Below are 21,620 nucleotides of genomic sequence, written 5' to 3'. Positions count from 1 at the left end.
GACTGCAAATCCCAGCTCTAGAGACTGCTGGTAACAGCCTTTCAGCAAACCTCGACCGCACCGCGCACGGGGAGGCGCAGCCCCCCGCACAGCCGCACGCAAGCAGCGCACAGCCGGCCCTCGCCGTGCACCCGGGATGAAAGCGGGAGCGAGTGCGGTCGCGGGTAGCTGGGGCAGGGCTCGCTGCTCGGGGCCCGCAGCTCTCTCTGGCTGCCGGGGGTGGGGGCGGCCCCGTATCCCCGGGGATGCGCTCCCGGGCAGCCCCCCCTCCCCCCCCGGCGTCGCACCAGATGTGGGCAGAGCGTGCAGTGCCGCCTGCCGTGGGGATGCTCCCGCGTGGGCCGTGCGGCGGTGGAGGGCGAACCCCCTCCGTCCCACGCGTGGGCGCCCCGGCAGCCCGGCTCCGCCGGCCCCTCCCGCCGGGGCGCCGCGGGACGGCTCCCGGTCGCACGTGGCGCGGCGGCTGGCCCGCCCCCCGGCCCACGTGCGCCGCCGCGCCGCGCCGGCTCCCCGCCGCAGTCCCGGTGCGGCGGGCGGGCGCTGCGGTGCCGGCGCAGCGGCATGGCGGCGGCGGGCCCGGGGCGCGGCGGCAGCCGCGGCTGGGGCCGGAGCCGGGGCGCCGTGCTGCTGCTCTTCTTCTCGCTGTCGCCGCGGCCGCCGGCCGGGGCCGCCTGGCTGCTGGGGCTGCGGCCCGAGGACACGGCGCCGGGCCGGGTGTCCCTGGAGGGCGGCGCGGTGCAGGCGGCGGAGGGGAGCCGCTTCCTCCTGCGCCTCTACTTCCAGCCGCCGCCCGAGGGCAACGGGAGCCGCGGGCCGGCGGGGGAGCCGGAGCCGCGGCTGGTCTTCATCGAGGAGGCGGCTGCGGCGACGGGGGGAAAGGCGGCGCGGGGCCCGGCGGAGCGGTGCCGGGAGCGCAGCGCCTGGGCCTCGGACGTGGAGGTGGTGGGGCCGCTGCGCTCGGGCGGCGCGGCGGGCTCGGCGCTGGCCGAGGTGCGGGTGCGGGAGCCGCGCAAGGGCGAGGCGGCGGCGGCGCCGGGCGGGCGGCTCTTCTCGCTGTGCGCCTGGGACGGACGGGCCTGGGCGCACCACGGGGCGGCGGGCGGCTTCCTGCTGCGGGTCCGGCCGGCCGCCCCGGCGCTGGGCGCCTGGCTGCTGCCGCTGCCCGAGGCGGGCTGGCTGCGGGCGCTGGGCGCCCTGCTGCTGCTGGCGCTGTCGGCGCTGTTCAGCGGGCTGCGCCTCTCGCTGCTCTCGCTGGACCCGCTGGAGCTCCGCGTCCTGCGCAACAGCGGCTCGGCCGCCGAGCGGGAGCAGGCGCGGCGGGTGCAGGCGGTGCGCGGCGGCGGCGGCACCTACCTGCTGTGCACGCTGCTGCTGGGGCAGGCGGGGGCCAACGCGGCGCTGGCCGGCTGGCTCTGCGCCTCGCTGCCCGGCGGCGGGGCGGCGGCCGGCGGGCCGCGGGGAGCGCCCTGGCTGCCGGTGGTGCTGTGCGCCGCCGCCGTCTTCCTGGGCGGCGAGGTGCTGCCCTACTCCGTCTGCTCGCGGCACGGGCTGGCCATCGCCTCCCACACCCTGTGCCTCACCCGGCTGCTGATGCTGGCCGCCTTCCCCCTCTGCTACCCGCTCAGCCGGCTGCTGGACTGGGCGCTGCGGCAGGAGCTCAGCGTCTTCTCCACGAGGGAGCGGCTGCTGGAGACGCTGCGCGCCGCCGGCCCCCACGGCGACCTGGTGCGGGAGGAGTTGGCCATGGTGCAGGGCGCGCTGGAGCTGCGCACCAAGGTGGTGGAGGACGTGCTGACGCCGCTGGCCGACTGCTTCATGCTCCGTGCCGATGCCGTGCTGGACTTCGCCACCGTCTCCGAGATCCTCCGCTCCGGCTACACCCGCATCCCCATCTACGAGGGCGACCGGCGCGACAACATTGTCGACCTGCTCTTCGTCAAGGACCTGGCCTTCGTCGACCCCGACGACTGCACCCCCCTGCAGACTGTCACCCGCTTCTACCGCCGCCCGCTCCACTGCGTCTTCAACGACACGCGGCTCGACACGCTGCTTGAGGAGTTCAAGAAGGGTGAGGCCGCTGGGCCGCCACCCCCCGGGCTCCCCTTGCAACCCTCTGCACCCCCAATGATTCCCAGGTCAGCAGCCCCCACAGCCCACCCCACACAGCCTTCTGGCAGGACCCGGCAGGTACCAGGGATGCTGGGGGGAGTTGGGCCCTGCATGCGCTGGTGTGGCGGTGACCCTGCTGTCACCTGGTGGAACAGCCCCCGGGTGGATTGAGGGCCCGCAATGCTGGTCGTGCCTGTGATGTTACGGAGACTGTAAGAGCCTTCGGCCTCAGAGGTTGCTGGCTCAGCGGGTGAGCCTGTCCCGCAGGGCTGATGCCTCTGGGGGGGCCTGGCAGCATGGGCATGGTGCCTGCCTCACACCGCTGCCCAGGCAAGGCAGCGTTCACTGCTCTGTTCTGTGCGGAGGAGTTTATGGCAGGAGATCACATCTTGTTACCTAGCTCTCGCGTTTTCAGCTTAGCAGTGGGAAGCAGGTCTAGAAAGTGTTTCTGTGCAAGTGGTTTAAAGGAAGAAGAAAAGCCTGAACCCTTAGAAAGAGCTGTACTTTTTTTGCAGCTGTGACAGTATTCATAATGCAGCAGCTGCCAGCAGCCCCTGAGATGCTGAGAGCTGTATTTCATTAACCATACTTTGAGAATACACACAGCATGTGGTTTTTTTCCCCCCACTGGGAATTGTGTTTTGCTGCGTGTTACTTGGTACGTCATACCGTGGTGAGTGAGTCTTTAAGAAATGGCTGCAGCAGTGACATCCTGCATTATGCAATGCGGGAGGACAGCACTCGGCTCCTGGGCTGCCTGGGGCCGCTCTGCCGCAAGCAGAGCTGATCATGTGAGAAAGGCCAGTCTGGTCCATCCCAGATACAGAGAAAGCCTCTCTGTGAGTCATCTCCATGCTCGTTTTTAGAGCTGGGAGGAGGGGAGGATAGGACGTTTCTTGTGGGCCGGGAAAGTGATCATCAGATACATGCAGGTCAGCATCCTCTCCGGAGATGCACAACTGTGTCCCCACCGCTTCCCGGGATCACAGGGAGAGGAGTTCTGTGTGACACTCCCTCTCTGCCCCTCAGCACGACTGGAGACTCCAAACGGTGCAAATCAGCAAATTCCTGTTTTATACTGAGACTGTTAGCAAAAGCATTAAGATTACTCTCTAGGTTCAGCCTTGATGAGCTGCAGTAGTTCCCCCCCATGCCTCTTATAACATAACCAGTTGTCTCTCCTCTTCCTAATTCCTTATGTGCTTCGCAGTTCCTTCTTAACTGTGGCTTCCCGCATGATACTACAACAATACTGAAGTTCACCTGAGGTCTCTGCTACCTCTCCCTTGTCTAGAGAGTTTGGTGCTACCAAAGATGTCAGATGACTTTGGCACAGTCCCCCTTGGTCAGCCTCCCCTGCACTTTATCTGATTTACTTTGATGTATTCAACTACTCCCCCCTCCAAATTGGTTCCACAGCCTGGTACCCTGTGGATCGATAGACCTATAGAAACAGACTTGTGGTTGCTTAGCTCACTGCCCTTTGCTTGCCGTCCTCTCTGCCCTGCTTAAACAGAGATGTTTTGTGTGTGTTGCTCCCTGAGCTGACAGGTTAACAAGCCTTGCTACCTGCCCTGCACTTTCACATGCTAGTCCTCATCTCAGATGAAGATTATCCATCCTTCTTCAGCTTTGCTCCATTAAACTCTTGGCATTTCGCTTCAGGCTCTTCCTCCCTTACATCTGTTTGCCATCATGGCCTTCTGGGGCGTTTTGCTACAGCCCCTGTGTAGAGCTCTCCCTAAAACTTACTTCTGTTCCTGCCTCATTTCTCCTTGTGTTTTCTAAATTACATGGCTGTAAATGCCTTGCTTTTGGTCTTAGTATCTAACTCAGCGTGGTGTTCAGCAATTCCAGCTCTTCCCCCAAATGTTCTTCTCCCCAGGTGTTGCTGTTCTCTTCTGATTCATCTTTCCCCTATTTGTAGGCATTTGGTCACCCCCAGCACCCTGTGTTTGTAGATATCCACCCCCCCAGCCCAGCTCTGAACCCCTCCTAAACTCTCTTTTCTCAGTTCCAGATACAGGTTCCTGTGCCGGCTCCCGCACTGCGACAGACGTTTGCTCCCAGCTGCCTTCAGTCCCACCCACTGCCATTTCAGCCCCGTTCACTTGACTATTTAATTCCTAAAATAAAGATTTCCCATTTGTAATTAAGAATCTTCATCACTGTCTCCTTTTCTGTGTCCGTTTGAATTACGGTGAAGTATCTTGTTTGATCCAATCAAGGTTGCTTTCCATGGCTGGGTCTTCCGTGACACCTCCACTAATTAGAGAGTAGGCTGATTGCTTGTTGGTTCAGCAAGTGCTTAATGAAGGCATTCATCACTTCGCACATCCAAGGTGCCTGCAGGGCAGCAAATGTTCCCACTGATAAGGCCCAGGCTCTTTCTAGGAAATTAAAGTCTCCAGTAAGGATGGGCATTGATAACCACCTTCATGTCCTTAGGTCCCTGACTAACGTCCAGAGAAATCTCGCCAGCTTTCTTCTTCTTCTCCTATGATTAACACAAACAGCTTTTGTATCCTTTATTTCTTTTTGTTATTACAGTGTTTCTACAAAATACCCATCACATTTTATATCTTTCTTTCCTGGATAGCAACATATACTTCTGATCTGTTTCACTAATGATTAATGTTCTGCCACATTCACCATACCCATAATGTCATTTTTCTGCATAATGTATAAGTAACACAATTTCATTGCCATAGTACACAAACATTTGTTCTTTCTTACTGAAAATGTAAGGGGATGATTAAATACAGCACTCTGGGACTCTTGCTCACACCTCTGGCAGCACTTTCCCTTTTCTGCCTCTCCTCCTACTCACTGGTATCATACTGTATTAACCTTGTTTACCTGACGCATTTCTTTTCTCTCATTGCACTATCCTAGCGATGAAGATGATCAGCTTTTTTTCCTCTCCGGTCTTTTATAGCAGGGTTTGAAGGGAAGTTTTCCTTCATTGGTTTCTAGGTATGGTCACACCTAACCTCGTTTGAGCTCAGTTCCATTAATGCATTGATGTTTGCCTTGAGTTTAATCCAGAGATGAGTTGCAAATCCCCTCTCCCTCAGCAGGACCCTGTATAGATGGGATTACCCTCCATGGACCTGGGGAAGGGCACTTCTGTAGCATCAGCTTGTCAAAACATTTAAATTGTATGAAAATAGTAGTGTACACTTCAGTAGCACCTAGGGAGCTAATGGCCCGGTGTGGTTACAGCACCCAAAAGCAGCTGTGAGCTCCTGGCTGACAAAACCTGGCCCCTGCCCCATCACAGCAGAACTGGTCAAACTCTTCACATCTGCTCTTCACAAGCCTGCTGCTGCTGGCATCATTCGATGTCTCTTTTGGCACTAATTCCTGGAGAAAGGTGGTTAAATTGGGGGCGCTAATGGGAACTGGGAAAAACCCAGAGAAGGCTGCAAACAGCAGCAGAGAGAGGGGGCTGGCCTGCAAGCGGATAGCTTGGACTTCAACCCACAGCCTGAAAGAGGAGGGCAGCTGCTAAAACTGTATTGAAAAACAGCATTACAGCAGCTTGAGGCAGGTCCAGCTGAAGGTGGGAATTGCTTATGCTAGAAGATGGTTTTTGACTTGATTTCCTCATCAAAACTCAGTGAAATGAACTCAAATAAAGAGTGGGCACCCAGTTTGCCATCTTTTCAGGTAAGCTAGACAAGGTCATTATAGAAGGCATTCGTAGTTGTGCAGCATGTACACAGAAGTACTAAGTGGAGGACACTACACAAAATCTGTCTCCTTTCTTCTCTAGAGACAAGAAAGTGCACACCAGTACAGTAACTTTGTCACCTGCAGCCTGAAAGAAGCTGAAAGTACTGAAGGAGTGAAAAAAATCGGAAACAATTTCTTGGCAATTTGTATTGGTGCATCTCAGAATACCTGGTTTTATTCTAGGCTCCCAGGAGGAATTATCTAATACAGCAGAGAAATAACTGCACCATATTTAGCAAGCTAAAGCAATGTAGAGGGGCAGATGAGGTCCCAGTAGGATAAATTTCACCTTGGGAATATGGAGCTAGGAGGAAAGGTTTATGCATTCATTCAGTGTGAAATGCTGTGGGTGATGCAGTCTGTTTCTCCTCCATCCCTAGAAGATAACTGAAGCAATGCATGTTGCAGCTTCAGTCCTGTGATATAACTCCTCACGGGGGCTCTTCCATGAGGTCCACCACCTTATTCTGTGGGTGCCTTTGGGAAGTCATAGTCTTATCCCATTGCTCAAGTAATTTATGGATTTTGTTGACTAATTTTTTGGCAGGTCCATATATAGCAATGACACCTTTCAGCAAATAACCTTTCTCTGTCAGAGAAACAGTGGAAATTTGCTCTTACGTTCATTTCAGCAGGGCAGAGGCTGAGGTGCAACTCAAATTAGCCTTCTGTGGTTTGGCGTCTTTTGAAAGTTACTAAAAGTAAATTCTCCAGAAACAAACTTCCTGGCTTAGCAGGGAAAACAGCCTGTCCTGCGGAGGACAGTTCTGCCCTGGGATCTGTCTTTGCTTTTCAAAATACTCCACAGCCTCTACTAGACTTCTACAAATTGAATGTAGCTGGAGAAGGTGCTTACACTTGCCAGGAACTGAGGTCAGTACCATTTCAGCTGCTTTTCTTACTGACCTTCTCCTGAGCCTGCAGTCATTGCAAGCACAAAGCATGGCTTGAAATTTAAGTCAGCCTTCAAGAGATTTCTGCAAGTGTGATAGCCACTATCTTGGACACCTTGATGGGCTGAAGCAATGACCTCCCTAGCCAGTTGTATGGGTTAAGGAGCCGGTTGTTACCCAGGAACTCTCCCGTACATGTGCCCTGAAGGGCGATTTCCAGGCTGAGAGTGGGTGAGGTGCTGATACACAAAAGATGGTTTCAGTGACTCATGCTGCAACTCTGTCGGAAACATTACTTTGCTTTCCCCCCAAAATTATGCTAAATCTTACTGTGTGAACCCTGGGCTGCTTTACTCCGCCCCAGCAAGCCCAGGAGCAGGCCTGCTCCAGGGAGGTGTTCAGCAAAGCAAGAGGGGAGCCGTGCCCTTGGGGGAGAGGGCACCCAGCTGGCCACCTCCCTCTTGGGAGCTGTCAAAGGCACCTTCAGACTGAGCTGTGGGAAAGAATAAAGTGGCCTACGCTACAGACACCAATGGAAACAGTTCTGCATCGGCTCTTTAGAAGTTTTTTAGCTTCAGAAAGCCTCAGCATCCTTGTAGGCTTCCTTAGGCTCGAAGTAACATGCAAGGGGACCCACCATTTGTGGGCAGGCAGGGTCACACCCAGGAGGTCAGAATCCTGTTGTACAGCAGATGGAAGATGAGACTCCGTGTCCCCTCTAATCTCCCCCTTACCCTCCTGATCTGTTTTGTCAATGGTAATACATCAGCTATTCCAAATATTCCACCTTTTCTCCAGTTTTTCTTAGGATTAGGAAAAGCACCAAAGCAGAGTATGAGAAAGGCTTTTGTATTCTGCTAGAGACAGATGTAAGCAGATGAAGTTCTCATCTCTGAGGAGGGTCTGGATTAGATTAGGATTTACAGTTTTCCCTTCACATAGCTCTGATTCCCCATAGAGCTGGGTACCCTCACAGCCCTCCTGGTTATTTCCCCCTTGTTTAGGTGTAGATGTGCATTGTCTCTAGGTGCAACTCCTCAGGCGTGTGGTTTCACCCTTGGTGCAGAGTCGTGGTAACACAAGAGCACACACACACACACACACACATTTCCAGTTCAAGAAGTTCAAATCGGGGTCCCCACTTACTTTAGATGCAGGTCTGCAAGGGGGCACGGAGATGTTGGCAGCCCCTGGCCCAGAGAAGAGATCTGATTAAAAGCACACAGAAAATACATTTCAGTTACGTCACGGTTGTTTCACAAATCAACCTTATTTACCAATTACTCTTTTTTTTCCTTCCATTTTGTAGCTGTAAATGGTTCATGGCTTTGTGCCTGTACCTTTGGTCTCCTAGTAACAGCTTTAGATCTTACCATAAAATTCATGAAAATAAATTTCATGCTCAGAACGCTCATCCCGTGGAACAAGAGACAAGGCTAAAGCATCTTTCACATTCTTCTGGCAGAGCACCTACATAAGAAAATGATAAGGAGGTAGTCTGGGCTATATTTGCAGCCAACAGCACTTTCTTTCCCACAAGTAAAGGCATTTCCATGTGTTCAGTCCCTGCTCTCCCATCGGGGAGGACGCTCTGAGGTGGATCTATGAGCCCAAGGTCATTTAGGTACCTATGAAAAACAAGGCTCCTAAAAGTGGACATAAAAGATTTAGATACCTGTTCAGATGCTTGCTCCATCCGGAAGCTTTCAGCTGTTTATATTAGCTCTGTAATTTAGCATTTTGAGGCACTGACTTTCCACTGAAGCTGTTGTTTGAAAAGAACAGATTTTATGTAGCTCAAAGAATTTAGTACAGTTGTATCCCATGCTGAGCAGACACTTAATCACCCATAGACTTCCTGTGCGAGAGCAGTCCTGCGGAGGCCGGTGAAGCTATTCGCACAAGTAAAGTTAATTGCCCATTTGTTCTAGCATTTGCCAAACCAAGGCTTTGATTCTCAAGTGTTGCACTGTGCTTTCCTGCATCAGTGATAGCCCTGTAAAATTCACATGTGACAGCTTGCTGGTGGGGAAGCAGCTCACCCTTATAATTCATTTCATTTGAGCTATCAAGCAACAGTTACAATAGCATGGTTTTTGGAACCAGTTTTACAGATCTTAAAGCTGGTTTAGATCAAGTTTGGGGTTTTGTTTAAATGATTTATCTCCCTCTATTGTACTCCCACTGAGGCAGACCTGCAGGGTAACGGCTGCAGAAGAGAATGCAACCCCTCTGACATCCCCAGGTCTGTCCCTGTGCCACCCTCCCTTGGACATTGTTTCCACCTCATAAAATTGCCCAACTTCTGCCCTCATACCTGCTCCAAAAGCCACTGCTTTTTCTCTGTGCAGCTCCCAGGGCTAGGCTGAGCTTGGCAGCATCCCCAGCCCACAAGGGAGCAAGCCACAGCCATACAGCCAGGGCACCTGCAGACCCCCGCCACCCCTGCTGCCAAATTTATATGGTCTGTTAAAAAAGTGATGGGAGGAGACGCAGGATCCAGCCGGGTTGGGGGGCAGGACTTTGTAAACGATCTCATGTCCCTCCGGTGGGAGATCAGGGCAAGTCAGCCCTTTCCCAGTGGGGGCCAGCTGGGAGCAGCAGTCATTTGCACGAGCTCTGCAAGGGGTGGGAGCGAGTTTTAGGGTGTTTTTGTTATCGGCTTGCCGGGCAGGGGCTAGGATCAGCTCACTCAATGTGGGCCAGGAGCAACCACATGAACTGCAAAAATTTTCCATCGCTGGGTACCTGCTCCGTCTCTAATGTGGGTGTTAGCTTGGGAGCCTAAACCTGGGGGGTTATAGTGTGGCTACAAGTGTTTATTTTCTGTGAAGATAAAGAACTCTTGAGCACGCTAACAGCCCTCCTGGCTCTGCCCCCAGCGCAGTGAAACTGTGGGTCTCCTCCCAGGCTAACGGTGCTGGGTTATTTCTAAATAATCTCATTTGCCGCTACGTGAAAATGGAGCTGGAATCGCATTCTCTGAGGCTGCTCTAGAGTAAATTACAGTGTCAATGTAGGTGTTTGGCCAAAAAAAGAATTGCCTTCATTACTCTCTGACTGCCTTTAAGTAGCACCTAAGCTTTTTGTAAGGACTCGGTGGTTTTGGGTTGCATGTAAATGTCATTAACAACAAGCTTTTGGCCAAAAGAAATAACTTCTCCCCTCTCCTCACTCACCCGAGGACTTGTAGGAGACCAGATGGCCCCAGTGTTTGGGAGCGAGGTTTGGCAAAGGAGACATTTTTGAAAGTTGGACTTTGCTAAGATGAAACATAGCTGTTGCTGCTGTCTTGCGGCCAACTCCGCTGCTTTTTTCTTTTTAAGTCTCAAGTCGTGTTGCTTTATTACCCACTCAACAGACAAGATGCACAAACCTGTGTATCAAAGGAGTGAAACAGCCTGGTCCAAAGAACATGCTGAATTTTCAATGCCCTGAGGCATATTGATTTGTTTTTTTTAAAGTGCATGCTCGGTGTGTTCTTGTTTCTAATTCTGTAGGCGTGGGAGGCAGCGAGCTGCTCTCTGAAATCTTGCAAAAAAAGCTTGGTATGAGGAGGAGGGAATTTATACTGTGGAAAATGCCCGAAGTTTGCTGTGAGAAATGTATAGTGCTGATCTTCAGCTGAGAAATGTCATTTGCTAGCCTCAGATCCAGGCCAGGGTTATTTGAAGGTCGCATGGTCCCCAGCAAGACGTGTTTGGTGGGACTGCCGGGCTGCCCTGGATGCGCTTGTCCCTGTCCCTCTGCGGGGATGAGCCAGAAGGCACCAGCGGGCGAGGAGGGAGCTGTGCAGCAGGCAGGAGCCCACCCGTATTGCATCTTTATGCATAAATACTGTTCACATCCCCTCGCCCAGAGCAGCAGGCAAGTTTGTTGGGGAGGCTTTATGGGAGAAGCAGATGCAGAGGCAGCTGCATAGCAGAAGGGACCTGCCCCCCTTTTGGGTGACCATTGCTGTTCAAGGACCTCAGCTCCGAGCCCATGGGGAAAATAAGGTGTTTGCAGCTTTCCGGAGGTCCCTGCAGTGCCCATGGTACATGTTGGGTTTATACAGGCGTTGCAAAGGGAGACCAGGGGAACAGAGCAAACAGTGGGAGGGAAAGGTGTTTGCTGTGGTGCTGATGAAGGACATTTTTAATGTTTTAAGCAAAACTAGAGGTTCAGAACCTGTGTGCGCTGCTGAGCAGCATAGGAGCCACAGGGCCAGTAAGAAAACCAGTGCTGTTCGTTGGCGGGTCCAAGAATACATCTGAGCCAGAAACACAGAAGTTGTGGCTTGGAAGTTGGGTTCTGGTCAAGCTGCTGAGCAGGAGCATAAATCAGAGCAGACAATAATGGAAGGGAGAAGTTGAACAAGTCAGAACAGCTTACAGAGAGCTGGACATGCAAAAGCAAATAGCGATGTTTCAAGTATGCCAAAAGCAAGAAGCCTGAGAATGTGTCAGCAGAGCTGCCAGCTTACTGGGGCAAGTGAGGAAGCTGAGATTGTGATTGAGAAACACTGCGACTTCTGAGCAGGAGTCACCATCATTGCAGCTGAAAGAAGGTCCTGGTCCCAGTCTGCTTGTTTAAGGTAACAGAGAGGAGGCGCTGTCAGGGGCAGGGTTTGGAGAAGACGTTCAGGTGCAAGCTGATGGCTTGAAAAGTGTTTAGCCTCTGTGTCCAGATGGTTCACCCAAGAGTTCTGCAGGAGCTGGGTGGAAAGCTGCAAACAAACATACGCGCTTCTGCATTAAAACCAGCTGCTGTTCCAAGGAGCTGGAGGCTTTGCCTGTATTTTCAGAAAAGCTTTAGGATCGGTCCAGACAGTGATGGATAGAAAGATGTGGGGGAGCTGTTCCTGGCAATTTGATAGGAAAGATAATTAACAACAGAATGAGAAAACACCAGGAGGATGAGGGAAACCAGTAGAGCCCAAGGACAAACGTTTCTGTGCTGGAGGACGCTGTCTCATCGCTCTGTTAGAGTTGTCTTGTGCCAATGAAGCCAAGGGTAAACAAGGAGCAGCTGGTATAATGTACACTTCAGTCCTGCACAGGAGGCTGTCAAAGAGCTAAACGGAGTGACTCGCAGCAGATTGCCTGGGTAAAGAAAGCAAGCGGCCCCAAAGAAGAGCCAGGCAGAGTCCTGTGACACCTAGAAATCCGCCTGGAGAGTAGCAGGCCTGTTAGGCTGGGCTGTGTGTCCAGCCCTTCTCCTTGGGTTAGTGCGGTTGGGATGGGTTTGGGCAATAGCGGCTGCTTCTGAGGTTTGGCTGTGATCTGTGCCTCCCACCAAGCTCCATCCGCCTGCCAGCCCACCGTGCTGGGGACCCCTCTCGCCAGGGGTGGGGGGTCTCACTGCCACTCTGCTCTCCCCCTGCAGGAAAGTCCCACCTGGCCATCGTGCAGCGGGTGAACAATGAAGGGGAAGGAGACCCGTTCTACGAGGTGATGGGCATTGTCACCCTGGAGGATGTCATTGAGGAGATCATCAAGTCTGAGATCCTGGATGAGACGGATCTGTACAGTTAGTGTCCCAGAGCAGCTACTGCGGTTGCAGGACCCAGGGTGGGAGCCCGCACAGACAGACATACATGTGGGTAGGAAACAGGCCAGAGCAAATCATGGTCCTTCCCCAGAGCAATTTACAGTCGTGGTGGGAAAGACAAGAATGATGGAGAGATGCTGGTCAGATGTCAGGGAGCCTTTAATGCTCAAGATAGAGAAGCACCAGCATCAGCAGCCAGTGGCTGGGCAGGGCCTGACCCAGGGACACGTGTGTTGGGCGTGAAGTGCCCATGGGTGGTTCCCAAGCTCCTTTGTAACTCTGGGTGATGCATCCAGCCGGGGCATCCCAGGACTTGTTCCTGAGAAAGAAGCGTGTTTCACCACCCTGCTCCCTCCTCGGGGAGCTGCTCCCAAGGCTGTGATGCATGGCACCTTTTGTGCACCCCACTGCTCCAGCTGCTGCTCCACAGCAGCCCTGCCATAGCGTGCAGCAAGACGTGCCTCTCTCCATACGTGTGTGTGTGGTATGGGGCCCTGCAGCTGCAGTGGCTTTGTGGCTGCTGCAGGCGGGCGACCACTCTGCTTTCTGCCCCGCAGCGGACAATCGGAAGAAGGAACGGGTGCCCCACCGGGGACGCAAGCCCCAGGACTTCTCCATCTTCAGGCTCTCGGACAGCGAGATGAAGGTGAAGATCTCCCCGCAGCTCCTCCTGGCTACGCATCGGTTCATGGCAACAGGTACCCTTGCCCTTGTGCAAGCCCTGCATCTCCCTGCAACAGCAGCGCCAGCCCTGCAGGGCATCCCTGAGCTCTTCCTGGGTCGGGCTCCCCCCGCAGCGAGCAGTTTCCACCTGCCTGGACCCCCACCCCGGGGCATCCTGCTGCTCCACCATCATGGGTCTGTGTTTGACTCCCCTCTGTGCAGCAGGGTGCTGAGGCTGAGGCCGTGTAGCTCAGAGGACAAGGGGTTCCCGGCAGCCCCGGCCCCACTGAGTGAGCGTGTGTTGCCTCATCTCTAGAAGTGGAGCCTTTCAAGTCCCCCTACTTCTCTGAGAAGATCCTGCTGCGGCTCCTGAAACACCCCAACGTCATCCAGGAGCTCAAGTACGACCGAAAGAACAAGAAGGCAGCGGAGCATTACCTCTACCAGCGCAACCGCCCTGTCGACTACTTCGTCCTCATCCTGCAGGTGCCAGGGGCAGAGGCGAGCGGAGGGTGGCAGGGTGTGGCCCATCTCTCCTCACCGCCTTGCGCTGGGCTGCTTCTGCCAGTGGAGATGCCCATCTTCTCATACAGGGCGGTGGGGGTTCCTGCAGCCCTGGGTGGGTTGGTGGCCAGGAGCGTGGGGTGCCTGTCTGAGCAGGTTTTCCTTCTCCTTCCAGGGGAAAGTGGAGGTGGAGGTTGGCAAGGAAGGACTGCGGTTTGAGAACGGGGCATTCACCTACTACGGCGTCCCTGCCATCATGGCTGTCGTCTCCTCAGGTAAGGGCCCTGCCTTCGCTTCGGCAGCCTCCATGGGGGCTAAGCCGGCTGGTGGCCAGGAGAATGGGCTGGCCGTGAGGTGGGGTGGCCCCACGGCAGGGCATGGGGCAGGTGGGAGCCCTTCCTCTGCAATTCATACACCTCCAACTGTCATTTCAGATAATGACATGCGGAAAGTGGGCAGCCTGGCTGGATCCTCCTTCCTATGTGAGTATTTTGGGATAGGCTGGGGCTCTAAAACCTCTCCTCCGTGGCACCAGCCGGCTGGAGGAGGAGGGGGTTTGCACCCCACAAAGAGCAGCTTGGGCTCTGCGCCAAGGTCACCCCCTTTTAAAAAGGTGGAGGAACAACATGCTGAGGGGCTCATGCAGCAAAGTCCCCGCAGAGGGACTCTGAGGTCCCTTTGAGGTCCCTTTGGGGTCCCTTTGAGGTTTCAGCCATGTGCTGGATTTCTGCAGGTGGATGCCAGCACGGCTGGCACTGCAAGGGGCACTGCCCACGGGTGGCAGCGTGCCCACGTGGATGGGAGCAGTAAACCCTGTGACTTCTAGCACAGTGCATCTAGGTCTCAGCGTAACATGTCTGGACCTGTTTGTGTTCCCAAGGCTTGGAGCACGAGCTGAACGTGGGTCCCACGCCGGGGGAATGGGGGCTGCTCGGGAATTGCAGGGATGGGTCAATTTACCTGTGAGCTGTTCGCACGTGGTGGTGGGGAAATCAGCCGAGTTAAAAGTAGATGCCCCAGCCCCGGTAAATTCCCTGCCTGCAGAGCTGATGGGTTAATGAGCAGATCCCCTGCTTGCAGGAGTTAAGAGGAAGCTCTGATTAGGGGAGACTGTGAGCCCCCCCCTTCTTTGCTGATCACCCCTGCAAATGTTTAGTCCCTGGTGGCTTGGGAGCAGATGGAGGTGCTGCCCACCCCCAGTCCGGCACATCCCTCATCCCAAACCCCAGACGTTGCAGTCGGATCTGCAGTGCTGATGGTAAGCCGAGAATGCTCTGGGTGCCTAATCAAAATAAGAACTTGCTGAGTTCAACCTTTAGGGAGGTGTAGGGAGGGATGTTGTTGATAGAACAGGGGGAGTCCCTTGGGGCACGTGACTGTCACTCCCGTGGGTCCCAGTCTGCGTGCAGCTCTAGGGTTCACCTATTTCTTGCTGCTTGCTTTGCTTCTATTCGAAAGGCTGGCTCATGGACTGCTGGATTAACCCCTCAGTGCGCATTCCTCCTCCCCTGTGTGTCCGCCTCCCCTGTGCATCCGCAACACGCTTGGTTTGGACAGAGGAAATCAATGAAGCGGGCGATTTCCCCCAGGAAGTTGCTGCATGGCCTGATGCCTCTGTGCCCTTGGTGACCGTCCCCAGGGCCCCACCAGGGCTCAGGCAGTGAGTGCTGCCCACGGGCAATGGGGCAGGCAGGGCACGGGACACGGCAGGAGCCCGCTCAGGGGTCCTTTTCTCCCCGTGCTCGCGTGTGATGCTGCGTCACGAGATGTTTTCTTCCATCCAGCCACCCCTGCCTGCTGCGGGACGTGTGCGGTGTCACACCCCTGGCCAGCAAGGAGGCAGGGTGGGAGGCAGAGGTCGCAGGGTATTCCCCTTGTCAGGCTGGCGTCCTCCTTCCTCCTTGAAGCAAAGCCCAGCAGAAATGAGTGTGAGTAGTGTGTCACAGTGGAGAATTCAGACGTTAACCCTTGAGCATTTAACAATTTGTTATTAATTAACCATTGTTATGCAACTTCTTTATCGCCAGGCAATCTTTGGCATTGGCGGCCGGGGCAGGGGTGCAGTGACAGAGACCTGGCATGGCTAGCCCTGCTGTGGGAGGGTCAGGCAGTGAGAGCAAGGAGCGAGTGCTAGTGGTTATCAACCCGTCCTTTGCTCCTGGCTGGACAAGGTTGTTCTCGCCAACACTTCGTGCTGGTGCCTTTGCTTGGACTTTTGTTTGCAGGTTTCGATCCAGGGCAGGACAAGGAACAGGAGTTACTGGGGGAGGAGCAGGGACATCAGAAGGAGGGGGCTGCAGGGCAAATTTCCTGGGCGTTTTACCTTTGAAGCAATTTTAAAACTTTAATCACATAGGCAGCGGACGGTTGCTAAAGCGTTGCAGCCACGCTGCAGGCACAGTGGCTGGAGGGAGGGCAGCGCGCCCTGGGCAGGAGGGCCGGCAGCTGGGGAAGCGTGGCTGTGGCTGGAGGAGAGGGCTGGCAGCCAGCAGGCTCGCGTCTCTTGCTGCTTTCGAGGTGGGCGCTGCCAGCAGTGAGAGCAAAGATGAGGCATTGGGAGGTGTTAATGAGTGCATCGCTCACGCTGTGTGTTGGTCTCTCCATGCTCCCTCATGGAGCCCTACACCCCTGTGGCATGGCCCAGAGATGATGCCGTGGTGGGCAGCAGGGCAACTCCCCACAGGCAGCGAGTCATAGGGAGGGGAAACACCTGCCCTTGAAATTGCCGCTGCTGCTGTAACCCATGGCAATAAAACATAGAAAGTGAATGGCCTGTGATTTGCCCTGTCTGTGGCAATGGGTCAGGCAGCCCCAGACGTGGGGTCCTGGCTTCTTGTGGTTCCCACACAAAGCAGCTCCTGGTGGGTGGCTCTTCTCGGCGTTGCCCCAAGTCTGTTGAGACCCAGGGCCTTCCGGGGAGCTGCCGGCAGCCCAGCACGAATGCTTTGCTTTGCATCATGCTGAGGGGCTCCTGCCAGCCCCTGCCTGCAGCTGTGGGGCTGTGTGGAGGCAGGGCTGTTGCACAGCACATTCCTTCTGCTACCCGCCTGCACACACAGAAGCATCCCAGATGCCAAGCACAGTGACTTAGTTTAGCTTCAGCCCATCTCCCAGCTGGCACAAGCTGACCACAAAGTCCCCTCTCCTGGTAGCGGCTGGTGAAGGGCTGGAGCAGGGTGCCAGCATTCAGCTGGCGGGAGGAAGATGCTGTCTGCCTACACTCTAGGGAGTGGCTCTAGTGAGATGTGTGGCTGTGCAGACAGGCCTGGCAGGAGCTGGTCTCCCCCAGCCTCACCTCTTCTTACGTCGTCACAGAGAAGCCTGTTGATTTACAGCATCAAGTCTGTGTCACTGCCGGTGTCCCTGTCCCTGGGGCTGGCGAGTGCCTCCCCGGAGCAGAAACAGGAGGGTGTAAGAGGGGTGGGAAGGGATGCTGGAGGCAGTGGTGGGAGCCCAGCCCGGGGCTGCTGGTACATGATTCTTTTTCTCATTCTTCCTCTTGGTCTGTCCCCCATCCTCACCTCTGTCCCTCGCCTTCCCCTGTCCCCTCCTTCCTTCCCCCTCCCTCTCTCTGCAGTGCCTGTCTCAGTGTCCCGTACCTTCGCCTTCAGCAGAGGGGACTCCCTGGCTGGCTCTCCAGGTAATGGGGCATGGCTTTGGGCAGGGACCTCCACATGTGCCAGGCTCTTTCCAGCTCCCTGTGCATGGTGCACCAAGCCCCCTCCACCCTGCATGCCGAGCAGTGCCAGGAGAGAAGCACCTACAGCACCCTGCGCCGGGCAGCCCCTCACTGGTTGGAGCATGGGTGGCAGATGGGGGACAGCAGCCCTGTCCCTGCCACAGCCTCCCCAGTAAGAGGCAAAGCCCAGGAAGAATGGGATGGGGGCAAGGGGGAGCCATGGACGGCTTGGGCTCTTTGGTGTGCAGTTTCTGTAATTTCCTGCACTTAGTGCTTGGGTTTTCTTGCTATGTGCTGCTTCTGATGACGGTTACCCACAGCCCTGCACGCATGCTGCCCTGCTTCCCTTGCTTTCTGGCAATCCGGGTAATAGAAGGGCATTTTAGCAGCAGAGCAAAGTCAGCAAGATGTTGACGTCACCTGGGCAAGGAACAAACTGCATTTGTTCCCTAATAAATCACTGACCAAAATCCATCATGCCGCATGTCAGAGGCCATCAGTCAAAGTGAGTGACGGGCCAGCTTGCCGTGGCAGCCTCTGCTCCTGTTCTATCAGAGTTGGGGTGCACAGGAGCATGCCCTTGAGGCAGGTTAAGTAAACCCCCGTGGGCTGCCAGCTGCAACCAGGAGAATTTGTGCCAAATGCCGTGCAGAAGGCCTGCGTTAGCAGGAGAGCTGTCAGTCAGTCAGTGTGACAGGCAGGCGGCAGGCAGCAGCCCTAATCTCTGCTGCCGGTGCCAGATTGGATGCCTGCCTGCCCTCCCTTTGGTTTGCGCAGGGCTGGCATGGCGCAGAGCCTCCACCGCCAGCATGCATCAAGGAGGACCCCACCACAGGTCCCCGCAGGGCCCCTGCCAGGCCCGGTGTGCGTGGGGCACAGCCGCTGGAGGTGACCGGTCCACCCTGTCCCTGCGCCGGCACTGGGGACGCAAGTGGCACCACAAGTGAGAGTGAGTGTTTGCCTCTCTGCCATCCCCTCCTGCAGTGAACAGGTCACCGTCGCGGTGCAGCGGGCTCAACCGCTCCGAGTCCCCCAACCGGGAGCACAATGACTATGGGGGCAGCACCACACAGCTCCACAGCAGCAGCAACAACATCTACACACCCGACTACTCCGTGCACATCCTCTGCGACGTGCAGTTTGTCAAGGTACTGGCTGGGCTGGTAGGGACTGTCCCACCCTGGCCACCCCTGCCCAGGCACCCTCTTGCCCTGCTGTGCCCCAGGAGCCTGGTAGGTGCCCAGCGGGCACTGGGGAGGTCTTGCATTCCTGCTGCCCAGGGGTTTGGTGCCACCAAGTCCCCAGGAGGTCCCGGTGGGGCTCGGTGCCCACTGAGCTGGGCGTGTGTGTCTGTGTGCTCAGGTCACCCGGCAGCAGTACCACAACGCGCTGGTGGCCAGCCGCATGGACAGCTCACCCCAGTCTCCCGATGTGGAGGCCTTTGACAGGGATTCAACCAAGGCCTCGACCGCACGGGAAACCCCACAGACACCCAAGGAAGATGCCACCACCCTCCTGAATGAGAGGAACAGCGTCATGTGTGAGTCACCCAGCAGCATCCCTTCCCTGCCACGGGCCAACGCTGCGTGTCCCCTAGGGGGACCCGCTGGCATGATGGGCATGCCACTGCTGAGACGCAGTTGCACAGGGCCCGGGGCATGTGGGCATTTGCACACACCCACCCATGGATGCTGTTCTGCACCTGCACATGCACACAGGTGCAAGTGTGCAGGCACGTAAATCCCCATTCCCCACAAGCTCGTGCTCCCTGGGTGTCCCTGGCGCTGGGACCTGCTGCTACGGCAGGCATCCCCCTGTGTCCTGCCCCAGGGCACGGCACCTGACTGCCCTGCTGCCATGCCTGCCCTGTGTCCCCGCAGGCAGCCGCTCCGAGGGGCTGCGCAGTCCCAGCGAGTCGGTGTTCCTGCGCATGGAGGGCATCCCCTTCATCCAGGAGGAGCTGGCTGACAATGAGGAGAACAGCAAGCGGCAAAGTGAGTCTGGCTGGGGGGGACACACGACCCTAGGGGCAGCAAGAGCTGCAGTGCCCCGGGGCACTGCAGCCAGGCTGGGCTTTTGCAGACAGTGAGTGCTGCGGCACCGTCCTGGAGGCAGAGTCCCCGGGCAGAGAGGCCAGGGCCAGCTCATCGCCAAGCAGCTCCGAGGAGACACTGGGCAGGAGGCTGCTGAGATCCCTCAGTGAGTGACTGACTGGGGGGGAGGGAGCACCCAGGGGAGAGCTCTGTCCTGGCACCCCACTGCCCAGGTCAGCTGCTCCCCAGCCCTGTCCTGGGACACCCTGCATGGGGCTGGCATGGAGCAGGGGGGGCAGTTCCCTGACAGTATCCTAGCAGCAGGTAAAACTGCACCTAGGGCTAGCTGAGGCAGAGCCAGCTGCCTGGTCCTGGCCCGACCCCATGCACCCCCTGCCCTGAGCACCCTTGGCCCCCAGCAGCCAGCCCTAGGCACTCTTGCTGCTGCAGGTGGGCGCAAGCAGCGGCCGTCGCCGGAGGGTGAGAAGACGCCAGAGGAGAGCTCCAATCTCGCCCCATTAATCACCTGAGCAGCAGCGTGGCCAGAGCACAGTGCTGGAGGCCCACGCAGACTGGAGGTAGGAAGCTGCCTCTCGGTGCAATGCTCCTTCCCCAGCAAATGGGAGGTTGCTCAATTTTAATAGCGTAAAATCAAGTTTCAAGCAGCAAAGCCAACCGACGTGGTTTGGAGCCCATGCAGGCACACATGTCGCTGGGGGCTGGAGCAGGGTCAAGGGATGCAGCAGCAGACTCCAACCATCCTTGGGGCAGGAATGGATGTCGGAGACAGAGTGAGACCCTGACTTGTGTTTTCACAGCTAGAAATGTATGTCTGCACCAATATCCTCAAGCCTGGCTAGGAAAGGTGCTGCAGGTTTGAGCAGCAGCAGGTCAGGGAGGGCAAGCTCTGGCCACCTGCACCAGGCTGCGCTTGTGTCTTCCAGGTCTGCAGCATGGGGGTCTCCTGCCACGAGGCTCATGTTCAACAGCAGCAGGTCTGCACTCACTCGCTGCCTGCCCGCCTGCCTGCCCGCTCGTGCCGCCCCTCCCTGCAGGACTTGTGCAGAGCCCCATCCCCAGGCAAGAAAGGATGGCCCCATGGCGGGGCTGAACCACCCAGGCAGCCTGGACCTGCTAGCTGGAGTCCGAGGGCCCTTGCCCAGCTGCTCCCTGGTAGCATCTGGTCCCAAGGAAGAGGTGGAGAAAGGAAAGGTGAAGTGTCTGGCACAACATCCCTGCAGGCAGAGCAGGGAGGGGCGGCCCAACCCAGAACTGCCCTTAGCATCATTTACCATCCCCACCCCAGCGAGGCCTGGAGCCCCCTCAGTGCTGGGTGCTGCACAGACGTGGTCTCCGCCAGAAGGAGAACATGCTATTTGGGGGGGTGCCACACGCAGCTCAGGGCCCCAGCACACGTTTGTGCCGTGCCTAGTGACATGCACACTCACAGTGCCTTGCGCACGCTGACCATCGACACAGCCCAGCACTCCCAAACCCCTGCTAGGCACAGGGCAGGGAGCCCAGCTCACTGCTGAGCACAGCCCCCCCCCCTCCCTGGGGAGGGCCGCTCCACGCTGCATTGAACCATCCTCCTCTCCATACACGGCTGCCTGTGCGAGGGAGGCTCGCACCGAGCCTTTGGGTTGGTACAGACCAGTCAGTAGTTTTTGTAGAGGCTGAACGCAACGGGGATATTAACATTAAAAGTGATTTCTCCCTGAGCAATGCCCTGTCTGTGTCAATGGGTGTAGGGAAAGATGTGCTAACCTCTCCCACCACGCTAGGCTGCCCTCATACCCGCAGCCAGAGGTGGCTGGAGTAACAGGACTCCGTATCACTGAAGGGAGCAGGTAGAGGACCATGTCAGCAAGTGCTTCCCAATTTCTCCCTGTGAACCTGGGCTCTCTGTCACTCCTGCTGCCAGGAAAGCACTCAGCAGTGCAGAGGGTTACACCATAGCAGTGCAGACAAGGACTGGAGAAGAACAGGAGTCAATACCATGCTGTTGCAAACACAATAGCGGGATACACTTGCCAGAGTACAGCCTGACAGATAACAACAGAAACCTCATAGTCCACCAACGCTGATAGAACTTCAGCTGGAATAACTGCATCCCTGTCTGGGCACTGCCCTTCTAAGGAAACACACAGCAACTGAAAGGAGGCCAGAGGAAAGCAAGGGCTGGAAAACAACCTACCCCAAAGGCTGAAGGAAACAGGGTCACTTAATCTTAACTGCTGAAGGATGTGAAGGGGAGAGAGGAAGTTTTCAAATACATAAAAAGCTTTGCAAAGAGGAAGGGAATAATCTGTTCTCTGTTACCATGGTAAATGGGATAACGGGTAATGAGCTTACACTACAGAAAGGGAGACATTTAGGTCACTCATTAGGAAAAACAAGGCTGGTAAGGCTAGCAAAGCACTGGTACAGATCACGTGTGGGGTGGGCAAGGCTCCATACCTAGAGGTG

General features: G+C 56.1%; 1 protein-coding gene and 1 long non-coding RNA gene across 2 annotated transcripts; both read left to right on the top strand.

The window, feature by feature from the left end:
* Nucleotides 1-561: 561 nt before the first annotated feature.
* CNNM1 (cyclin and CBS domain divalent metal cation transport mediator 1) lies at nucleotides 562-20,872 on the top strand. Its single transcript, XM_076338847.1, has 13 exons — nucleotides 562-2,068; nucleotides 12,108-12,251; nucleotides 12,830-12,970; nucleotides 13,252-13,421; nucleotides 13,615-13,714; nucleotides 13,874-13,921; nucleotides 17,017-17,079; nucleotides 18,103-18,266; nucleotides 18,481-18,656; nucleotides 19,003-19,112; nucleotides 19,201-19,317; nucleotides 19,602-19,729; nucleotides 20,096-20,872. Exons 1-12 carry the CDS (start codon nucleotides 562-564, stop codon nucleotides 19,679-19,681), a joined length of 2,820 nt encoding a protein of 939 aa, XP_076194962.1. The 3' UTR covers nucleotides 19,682-19,729; nucleotides 20,096-20,872.
* Nucleotides 2,142-4,274, top strand: LOC143160739 (uncharacterized). The gene is made up of 2 exons (XR_012995431.1): nucleotides 2,142-2,187; nucleotides 4,124-4,274. It is a non-coding gene; the product is annotated as an uncharacterized LOC143160739 (long non-coding RNA).
* Nucleotides 20,873-21,620: the final 748 nt, after the last annotated feature.

Source organism: Aptenodytes patagonicus, chromosome 5 (assembly GCF_965638725.1).
Source record: "Aptenodytes patagonicus chromosome 5, bAptPat1.pri.cur, whole genome shotgun sequence".
NCBI lineage: Eukaryota > Metazoa > Chordata > Aves > Sphenisciformes > Spheniscidae > Aptenodytes > Aptenodytes patagonicus.
Note: the sequence above shows the minus strand (reverse complement) of the source record. Positions and strands in the feature narration are given on the sequence as shown.